Source organism: Cheilinus undulatus, linkage group 7 (genome assembly GCF_018320785.1).
Source record: "Cheilinus undulatus linkage group 7, ASM1832078v1, whole genome shotgun sequence".
Lineage (NCBI taxonomy): Eukaryota > Metazoa > Chordata > Actinopteri > Labriformes > Labridae > Cheilinus > Cheilinus undulatus.
The window spans coordinates 32,838,111-32,848,961 of NC_054871.1; the positions used below are offsets into that span (position 1 = coordinate 32,838,111).

The 10,851-nt window shown below is 36.5% G+C and overlaps 2 protein-coding genes across 6 annotated transcripts in view; both read left to right on the forward strand.

Moving 5' to 3' along the window:
- tcf3b (transcription factor 3b) overlaps window positions 1-7,411 on the forward strand; it is a 31,079-nt gene extending 23,668 nt beyond the window's left edge. For all 5 annotated transcript variants that reach the window (XM_041791200.1, XM_041791202.1, XM_041791203.1 and 2 more), the window contains 4 exons: window positions 58-111; window positions 759-991; window positions 1,110-1,261; window positions 4,016-7,411. In XM_041791200.1, the coding sequence (XP_041647134.1) occupies window positions 58-111; window positions 759-991; window positions 1,110-1,255 (433 nt within the window). In that variant the 3' untranslated portion in view covers window positions 1,256-1,261; window positions 4,016-7,411. The remainder of the gene's footprint in view (window positions 1-57; window positions 112-758; window positions 992-1,109; window positions 1,262-4,015) is intronic.
- Window positions 7,412-7,757: 346 nt separating this feature from the next.
- On the forward strand, window positions 7,758-10,424 carry LOC121512470 (cytochrome b-c1 complex subunit 10-like). Its single transcript, XM_041791751.1, has 3 exons — window positions 7,758-7,890; window positions 9,607-9,743; window positions 10,246-10,424. Exons 1-2 carry the CDS (start codon window positions 7,829-7,831, stop codon window positions 9,722-9,724), a joined length of 180 nt encoding a protein of 59 aa, XP_041647685.1. The 5' UTR covers window positions 7,758-7,828; the 3' UTR covers window positions 9,725-9,743; window positions 10,246-10,424.
- The last annotated feature ends 427 nt before the right edge of the window (window positions 10,425-10,851 follow it).

Here is a 10,851-nt window from a genome sequence, read left to right on the forward strand (position 1 = left end):
ACTATGTTAGGTATTTAACACTGTTGAAACCCCCCTCCCTTCATGTCACGTTTTCAGAAAGGAGGCGTTGACCCTCCAGATGCTCTCTGGCCTTTCAGACCAGAAAGATGAGTAAGTTTCTCCGATAGAGAATCAGTTACTTGTGCTTTGTGGGCTTCCTCAAAGAATCTGTTAATGCACCTGGGCTCACTGAAAGCGCATGTTTATGGAGAAAAAGTGTGATTTTTGCTTGACTCTAGTCGCTTATCAAAAATTTTTTTTATCTAAGTGGCTTACGTACAAAAAGACTAAAAGTCATAGAAATTTTGACATGTTTGAAACAAAACATTTGAAAAGTCTTAAATCCTAACAAAATAATTGGAAACCATGCAACTGAAAATAAGAGATGTTGACAAAGAGTTTCAGAGCTGATGCCTTAACCTGTTATTCCTTCCCCTCTTCAGGAATACCATCAATGCACACTCAGCTTAATAGACTATTTAAAAATAACAGATCATTATTTTGTTGCAAATTTATCTGAAGTGGGAGATACTTCTTTGATCATTTTTAGCAGCACTAGCTTTTTAGGATGTATATTACATTTCTCACACCATGCATGCATTCAGTACAAAGCTCACCTGCATAGATACAGTCCATACTATTTATGCTAAGCAGCTAAATGCTAGCAGTAATGTAGCATGAACTCTAAAATATCTCATTCTTAAACTGAAATGTTACCCTGCTTGTGAAGTTATCATTTCTCCTCCATCTGTAACTAGTCCAGAGGAGGATGATGAGGATGTCCCCCCTGAGGTGAAGCTTGAGCGTGAGAGAGAACGGCGAGTGGCTAACAATGCCCGGGAGCGTCTCAGAGTACGGGACATCAACGAGGCGTTCAAGGAGCTCGGAAGGATGTGCCAGCTGCACCTCAGCCACGACAAACCTCAGACCAAACTTCTTATCCTGCACCAAGCCGTCAATGTCATCCTCAATTTAGAACAACAAGTCAGAGGTTAGTCTGCACCATGTCAGGGTGGAAGAAGTAGTTATGTTCTACCGTTACCTAATGATTTAGTTTTCCATTCTTAAACATTTAATACAACTCTTCCTGCTTTTTCTTTCTTTCTTAGAGCGTAACCTTAACCCCAAGGCAGCGTGTTTAAAACGCCGTGAAGAGGAGAAGGTGTCTGGGGTGGTAGGTGAAGCACCCATGCAGCTCTCAGGGGGCCATCCGAGTATGGGAGGAGATGGCCACAACCCAGTTGGTCACATGTAACACCAGGTAGGCCTTGCAGATAAGCTACTGATGTTTTCCTATGGATTTTTTACTCTGAATGTTTTTTGTATTTGTAAAAGACGCCTGTTCAAATAGGATAAGGGGGTTGCACAATACCAATTTATTTTAATTCAAAAGAAAATTAAGTAAAAATCAAGCAATGTCAACAACACAGTAGGATTGAATGGTATTCATGTTTTTTAATACTGTCATACCCTCCCCAAATTTTACAGAGGTACACGGTATTATCGCCCGGTGTTTTATAAACCACATTGTACAAGCACTAGTTGGCATGCACAAATAAGCACAGCAAGCGTTGCCCTTGCCTGTACACCTTTATCAAAATGCCTCGAGTCAAAAAAAAAAAAAAAAAAAAAAAAAAAAAAAAAAATGTTTATAAGGTGGCGTTTACTGGAGTGATTGATGGTTGAAGCACTCATCTAATACTTAACAAATAAAATAAGTTTCATCATAAAAGAGGATCAAATGACGTTTCCTTATGTCTATATGTACCTGTGTACACATTCCTCTTTTCTGAAATTGTCCAACATCATCAACAGGAGTTCTTTCATGACTTTGAAAGCATCTTCACATACTAACAGTGGTCTTGCTGGTGGAAACAGACACATATTCTTAAGGACTTTATCATAAATGTGTGCACATTACAACACTGTCATCATGACAGTAATTAAAGCAACACTGTGGCTACTTTTAATACTCTGGGATATGGATTTACCACCCATTCCTACACCACAGCAATAAAAAAATGCAAGTTGGAGGCTCCCAATATTATTATTATTTTTCTAAAACATTCAAACGTCTGCAGACAATTCACTTCAGTTCTATTCAATTCAAAAAGCTTCACTGGCATGGGAAACAGTTTAATTGCTAAAGCAATATACAAATCCATCATAATGTAAATAACAAAATATTAGAAGTTTTATCAAAAAACAGTGTTCAACTTTAACATTAATGGTTAAAAATGTAGAAATTGTAGGTCTAGAGGTGTGTTTTCTCTCAACAGCTTCTGGTTAAAAATTACGATTGAAGATTTTAACTTTCCAAAGCTATCATCCTACCAAATATTGAAATAATGGTGATTGAATCATTGTTAAACACCTGGAACTGAAAAACACAATGTCAAAAGTGTTAAATTCACTATGTATCAGACATGGGAAATTTTAAACTGGATAGTGTAGATTGTAACTGATTTGCTATACATTGTAGCACTTGTATCCTGCTGCTTTTATGTAATAGCTCCATCTAGCTGCTGCTTTTTGTTTCTTACATATTTGAAAGATTGCATTTGAATCAATCATTGGTAGGGGTGTGACAAGATGCTCATCTTGTGAGACAAGACGAGATTTGGGCCCACGAGACGAGATTTTAAACTCTTTTAATTTTGGAAAAAAATATATGAGTGGAAATTGTCATTTATACGGCTGAAAGTCATAATTGCAAAGCATACAGGTCTATTCAGAAATATTTAAACTAACTCCTCTTGTACTGAATTGGCTATGCATGCTTACACAGTTCATCTTGTCTAACTCTGAGTCAAACTGTACATTTTAATGCTCTTCAAATCAGACCTTTCATTTTAATATTCTACCACATTTTATGTGCATTATACAATATGCATGCATTTCTTCAATAATAATAATAACGATAAAAGCATTTGGATTATTTTGAAGTAATTTAAGAACTATTTACAACAGACCTAAATATTAAGAGCTGCATCAGTAAAATCAAACTATTTCTCATCCTCTTTAAGTACATCTAGATTTAAAACATTCAAAAGGAATATTTCTGTCAATAACATGTTTGGTTGTTTTTACAGTAATTTAGAGAAAAAGCTTTGATTATAAGAGCTTTGACAGTGTTGGACACAATTCACAGATGAACATTGACATGAATGTGTGTGCGTTAGTGAGCGAGTGTGTGTCTCTGCTCTGTCTGCTGTCAGATAACAAACAGGCCCCGTTTAACTGGGGCTAAAACTTTGCTTTTTGGAACTAGCAGTGGACTCTATGGCGCTCAAACAGAGTTTGTATTGCTAAGTTTACTGCTGAAGCGTACAATGGCCCGTTGCGCTACTCATGTTAAGCTTCTGATTGGTACGTGCAGCCATCAGCTGATGGGTGTGTGACTGACAGAAGGTGGGACAAGGAGACATGACAAAGCAGGTACTGAATCAAAGTTCGGACAGTCATGATGAACTTATTATGCATTTGCGGACCATGTAGGCTACGGCTCCAAGTAGCACACGTGGAGGATGGGGTGGGAGATGGAGCATGATCTGAATGGGTCACAGATCAGATCTGTTACTTCATTAGCTGTCAAACCAACAATTTTAAAGTGTCCAGGGCATCTCTGAGAACTTTCATAACTTCCACTTAAGTATTGTTTTCTGCCAGGAGAGCTGCTGCTCATGATGTCTGGGCAATATTGATCTCGCGAGATGATTTTCGCCTCGACAAGACATCTCGTGACGTTTTGATCTTGTCACACCCCTGATCATTAGAATGGAAAACTTCTGCAGTCGATGACAACTTCTTCATAAAGACATAATCACAACAATATAAATGCATTGTCATGCCGTTGCTTATAATCTGAACAGTTTTTGAATGACAGGAAGTTATTTAATGACATCTAAATGTTATAGTTTGAACAGGAAGTTCTTATGTTTGTCTTAATAATACATGTATTTGTATTTTGCACTTGACTGGATGAATCAAACATTGTCATTTGTTTCTCTTACAGATCTGATGGTGTTTCCTTGGCTGTCAGAGGATGTGGCCTTAACAGATTTCTTCCACCCATTATTCTCAGTGTGTGTGTGTATATGTGGACATGTCTGTGTATTGTCCGTTCAAGTTTCAAGATGCACATTCACACACTCGTACACACATGCATACTGCCAAAACTGACACAGCCTGTTTGTCGCACTCCCAACCATGACTACAAGCTCAAATGTGAAGAACTTTTTTGTTTTGATTTGTTTTATACATGTAAGATTTTTTTTCTTCTTCTTGGTTTCCACGAGACGTTGGAACACCGGAGTACTTTTTTGTCCTGCCACAAATTGGGACTTCACACTGCCGAGAGGTGCTCTTGTGAAAGAAAGGAGACCTAAACAAACACAAATTGAATCAAGGATTTGTGCCTAATTGTTACATGTTTTCTATTTGACATTTAAGCAAATTGCTTTACATGCGAGGAACATTTATTGTGAGGGATTGCTTATGTGTATGAGCAATTATTTTTAATGTATGTCATTCCCAGCGTGATGGTACAGTCTTACATATGTTATGTAACCAAGCCCATAGTTGAGGTTGAATTGTCCAAATTCAGTGACCTTGCCTTGATCTTATCAGCAGATGTTTGGGGAAGGTGATGGAAAGGTTTTAAGTTGTGACAGTTTAAAAATGGCTTAAGAGAGGAGGGGACTCTGACTGAACCCTGGTCTCTTCCCAAAACGCATTGGGAGACTTGGGGAGAATAAGATCCCATCCTTAAAGCTTATAAATCATCCATGTGGAGTCTGTCGCCAACAAAACTGTTCTTCCAATTTGTTGACCACCAATTTAAGACTTACTCCAGTCAGCCCCTTTGATAGGTTCAGGTTTTTGTACTGCTTTATAAACTAAGGCATACACGGACAAGACAAAAGCACAGTTGTATAGGTTTAAGCTGGAAGTAAGTGTCGATCTGTTGTGCATTTAAGTCCCTGAGAGTTGTGTTTAAAAGCCATTTGAGACACTTGCTAAGTGATCAGCACCACTTAGTGCTCTTACTTGAAATGGTAAACTGACAATGCCAGCAGACTTTACAGCTCAAGTTTTCCCCCTTTATTGATTTTCTGTAAAAGAAAAAACCTCTGATTCCTTTTGATGAAGGAATCTCATCAGTTGTTTGACGCAGACGAGCCTTTGTGTAACAGAGGCTTTTCCTAAACGAGCATTCCCACTGAATTACAGCCCCTCACCTTCCTCCTGAGTAAGTCTGTTCTCATGTTTCTTACCAAGAGAAGTGTGACGTGTAAATTCACTTCATACATTACTCTATGTTGCATTTTTCAAAATTAAATATATATATAAATATATATTTTTTGTTAGTCTATACATTGTAGATTTTTTACATAAATGGCAATATTAGTTTGAAGTTTAGAGTGTATTGTAGATGAGCTGAATATGGGGATATTTGACATTTAAATGAAATTGTTCAAAATTAATTCAAAACTGAAGCAGAATTGCAGAGGACTTGCATCATCAGATGAAAAAATGTTCAAAGTGTTTGGTGTATCCTTAATTCCAATTTAAGTTGTAATGCTCATCAGCTACCCAGATGAACTTTTTCTTTCCATTTGGGGGTTTATGGAGGGCGTCTGTTGAAATGTTCTTACTTTAGCAGCGAGGCACCGAGGAAAAATGTGGGAAGGGATTTTTGTCTCGAACAGTAATTATGCAACTGGTTTTTGAATGTAGCTACCATACAAATGTGGATCATGTTCATTTTCAAAGTTGTGTTTCTGTTTTATTTTTTTCAGTACAACATAATAGTTTTCATTTCACCTTTTCTAATGTCTGCCTGCAACCAAGTGGCTCTCAGTGTGCAGCTCACTTTGTAGTCGCCTGCACACTTATTTCAGAGGCAGACACCAATATTGGGGTGTAAGGTAAGGGATAATATGGAGAACAAAAACAGTGTTATTGTGATGTTATTCCCATGTCATGTCATGTTGTTGATGGTTTTTACCAACATGTAATCACAAATGGGAGGTAGGGGCATTTTGTGTTTAATTTCTACAAAAAAAAAAGAGATGAAGAAGAAGACCTATACAAATCAATAGTGTGGCCTTTTCATTCTCAAGACTTAACATGATGGGAGAGTGATACCTTATCAGTGCCTGAACTTGTATTTTTCATTTTTATTTTGTGAACCGTATCATTTCATTTATCATGGAGATTAAAGAGGTACTTGTTCATTCCCCCACCCTCCCTTCTCCTAATGCTTTTTTCAATTTTCAGGAAGAAGTTAAAATGGTATAAAGAGATTTTCTTTCAGTGTATCTAGTTAAATAAATAAATGTTATGTAGATCTTGTTTAGTTTTTATTCTTTTTTTTCCTAATTATTCAACTGGATTTTACTGTCCAAACTGCTGTTTTAGTTAAGGTCAAGGGTCCAGGTCCTGAGTTTTCTTTACATCTGCCCTATATTTCTAAATCATTGAACAACAAGGGGTTCAGGAGATGCTGCTTTTGGCTCAGACTGTCTGCTTTTGATGCACATTAACAGTGTATGTTGTTTCAGTTTCATTTGTAGGGCGCGAGTTTTATTTGATGCCATAGCTGGCATCTCTAATGACATGGAGCATTTTCCATTTCTGTATATCAGTGCAAGCCCTTTGCTGCAGCAACTTTCAGTATATCAGTCATCATTGACAATTTGCGCCTATTTTCTTGTCTCTCCATGTCTTTGATGGCATCGACAGTGACTTTTTGTAAGAGGTTTTTATCACTCTTTTCAAAGAGTTGCATTTGAAGTTTTATTCTTTATTATAATAAAACCATTTAGTGTACTGAATATAACAGATTTGTTCCAGGGAAAAGACTCATTTGATATCGTTTACTATTATATGAACATCCCATTTGCTCACAAGCAACATCCTCCACTGATTTGTTTTGGGGAAAATTATCTCTTAATAGTTCTGACAGGTTAAACTTTGCAGATGCCAAACCTCTTCAAGAGCAGATAATGGAATCAGAAAATTACTCCATTTTGATGGTAATGTTAAGTCAATTGGTTTGAACTTGTCTAGGTAAAAGAAAGCAGTGAACATGCTTTCAAACATTTGGTCATATCTTTGTTTAATTTAAAGGGGGAGGCTTGTTGAGTGTATTAATACATTCACAGGTAGAGTTTGACATCTTGGTGTGAGGAAGCTGTTGACCCCCTGCAGGCCTCACTCATTCTCTGTTTTCTTTTATAAATATATATATATATAAATATAAATATATTTAGTTGAGAACTGTCCTGTATATAACAGTAATGTAGCAATAAATGTGCCATTTTTAATAACAGATTATACCTTTTCCAATGTCTGGCTTTTGAAATTGTATACATAAAAGGAAAAAAATAAAGGAAAACATTGTAATAAAGGGTTTACTGTAGTTTGGAAAGTGAATTTGTTCATTTTTCCTTTTCTGGTTGAAGGTAAGGAACAAATGCATTTTTGTAACTTGCTCATGAGTCATGATTACGCAACTTTGGTAGGTACTGTATTGAATTTAAGACAATAAACCTGATATAAATATTAATGTTTAAGTCAACACATGTAGGTCTGTAGTTCTTGTCACAGCTGGATGGTCGCCAAAGACAGCTCAGAGAAACTTAAACGGCCTATGTTGTAAATGGAGACCTTTGCAATGGTGGCCTGAAACGACCCTGAGCTTCAGCACGCAGCCCGTTTGTTATTTTTAACAGGCATAAGAAGAGGCACCCCTGGGTCCTAGACAGCCATCTACGTGAAAACATTGCATGGCGTAAAGAGCTACAGCAGGGAGAAGGTCAGGATGGTCCAGAAAATACTTAACAAATTCATCGGCAGCAAATACATAACTATTGTGCGAACGTGGTAAGTTAAGCCTCTGACTAGGGTAGAGTTGGCTCAGGGAAGATTTTAAAATACTAATGTCATGTCAGAAATAGTGTTTTCCTAGCTTCCGTGTCCTCTGTGACCGTTGAGCTGACGAGCTAGCTAAAGGCTAGTCTGCTGTTTAAATCCTATTGACTGAGCTAGCAGGACTAGCATTTATAGTTAATAGCTACGTTTTCATAGAGGTCTCTGACATTATTCACATTAAACCAGTAGATATTTTTATTTTAAGCGCTACTTCGTCAGTGTCGAAGATTTACTTTCTAAGTAATTTCCTTGACTTAGTGACAAGTACAGGACACATTTTAAATGTACTATATAGGAGCATGTTTGTTTTCAAGATTTGTGAAAAATGTGTCTGTTTGATAACTCTTATGGTTACGTACGATCACGATTTTTATGAAAGCAGGACTGAATTAAATTACGTGACAGTTATGACTGCACAGACTGATCAGCTGTCTTTAAACCTGTCTATTTGCAGTAGATGACTAAGCAACAATAACATTACAACGGAAATAATACAATAGATGAACTTTAAAAGCACACTCAGAGAAGTGTTTATGAAGATGATTGTACAAAAATACTTTTCATTGAATGTTTTGCATATACCCCAAAGTTGGCACGCCTTATCATTAAAAAAAATCTTTTTAATAAGAGATGCACAATATTTGATTTATTTGGATACCCGACAAATTGATACAAAGCTGATACCAGTATCAATACTGATATTTAAATGTTCATAATTAAAACTACAGTCCTAAAAACGGTGGTCCTCAAGTGGTCTTGCCTCAAGACCCACTACTAACTCCTTAATGAGCAATTGTGACCAAAATTGCAGTTTTATTTTTCCAACCAGATTTATTGAATGAAACATGGTGATATTGGGATCTCAAAAAGACAGAACTGATGATTTAAGACGATACCTCAAAGTTTACAAAAAGGTATCATGGAAGATTCAAAAGTTTCTGAGACATATTCCAGATAAAATTCCAAAAAGGTTTCCCTTGTTTCCCTTTATGTTTCTAGCAAAAAAAAAAAAAAAAAAAAAATCCTGAAATATTCACAGAAACCTCCTAGAGAAGACCTCTGAAAGCTTATGTGAAAATTACTGTTTAAATTTTCAAAGAGTTCCTGGTTTATTGTGATATTTTCTTTTGGATTTACAGGAAAGTCCCAGATAATATGATCAAACGATTCTGGGACAATTCCAACACAAAACTCCCAAAACAGAGGGGAAACTACTTAAAGGTTTCATATGAAAAAGTTTACAGGGAAAATTCCACAAAGACTTCAGGTAAATTCATAAAGAAAATTCCTAAATAATTCAAAAAAATTCAGTCAAGCCTTTTGTTTCCTTCCTAACCACAAAAAAAAAATGCTAATACAGGCAAATTTTTATATCCAAAATATCAGTTGCATGTATTGACAGAGATATTCATATCTGCCGTTATCAACACCATGCCGATAATATCGTGCATCCCTAGATAAAAAAAAATATCAGTGCTTGTTAAAGTAAATAATTTGCGAGTGCACAACAACTAAAACTACTTTGTAAGTGCAATCAGCTGTCATCAATATGTGAATCAAATAAATGTGTGAAGCTTAAAGGTTGCTTCTGATTCGTGTTTGGCAGATGATAACTGTTTAAACTTCCCTTTTTATTTAACTGTCTCATTATTTTTTTTTTCCATTTAGGGTACCAAACATGGTCGCCTGGGGGACAGTTGGCGGAGTGGCCCTCGTTCATTTCACAGACTGGCGGTTATTTTTAGACTATGTGCCATACATTAAAGGGAAATTCAAGGATGAGTAAAGTCTCACACAACTCAATTGTGAGTGCATTATTATTATTATCAACACTCATGTTACTGGAATTTTATTCACACACACACCCACACACACAATTGGGTAGCACTTTGGCTGAAGCCCCACCTATGTGCTGATTTTAAATTAGGTTAAAATCAGGCATGCTAAGGTTAGGCATGCCTGATATCTTAAAACATCTGCAGGCCTCACTAACCTTAAATAACTGCTGGGCTGGGATTAATAGTGATGGAGAGAAAGCTGTACTTGTAGATAACTGTGAAAATGTAGTTTTACAATATATATCTTTTCAAAGGGCCAAAATAGGTAAAGAAGAATACAAGGTCAATTTATGATAACTTCCATCGCTCATGATCTTCTGCCACTCCCATTGTCATCTTTCAGATCTCTACCAGGATAAGTTTAATCCAAAAATCTCAATTCAGAAGCCCAAAGTGTGAACTTACAAACATTTGAACAGATGTGTTCATGTATATTTAGCTGATGAAATGGTTTTGTGTTTCCCTACAGGACCAGATCTGGGGGTTGGACACATGGGCGGATGCTTTCACAATGCAAGTTTAAAGGGGAATCTGTGGCTCACCAATCAGTCGCTGCAGGCTTGTGAGGAGTTTGGACTTGGGGATGCACACTGTATGAATGCTGTTATTGATCCAGTATTATTTAATGTGAATAAAACTTTAATTTTCTCATCTGTGTCCAGTTATTCACTAAAATTCCAACTGATGAATTTTTGCTTAAAACCTTTGGGTAATGGATCTTAAGCATCATGTGTCAAATACTTCATACGCAACTCCCGTCTGTTTGCAGTGCATTTTCAAAAATATATATATGTTCCTAAACATTGTCATTAAGGTGGTTGTAAAACTGCAGCTCTGTCAGTTTTATCATTGACAACTAATTGTGGCTGCTTGTGCTGTAAAGTAGTGTAAAATAAAAAATTATATTCAGTATATTGAATGCATGTAAATTCTCTGCTGCCGTAATTGTATATTAATAAACATACTCAAAGTATTATCGTTGCTCTATTTACACACTGAGATACCACCAGGTTTTGCCGGACATTATACTCATATTATCAGCCAGACAGCGAAATTTGCGTGGATAATGTCTTTC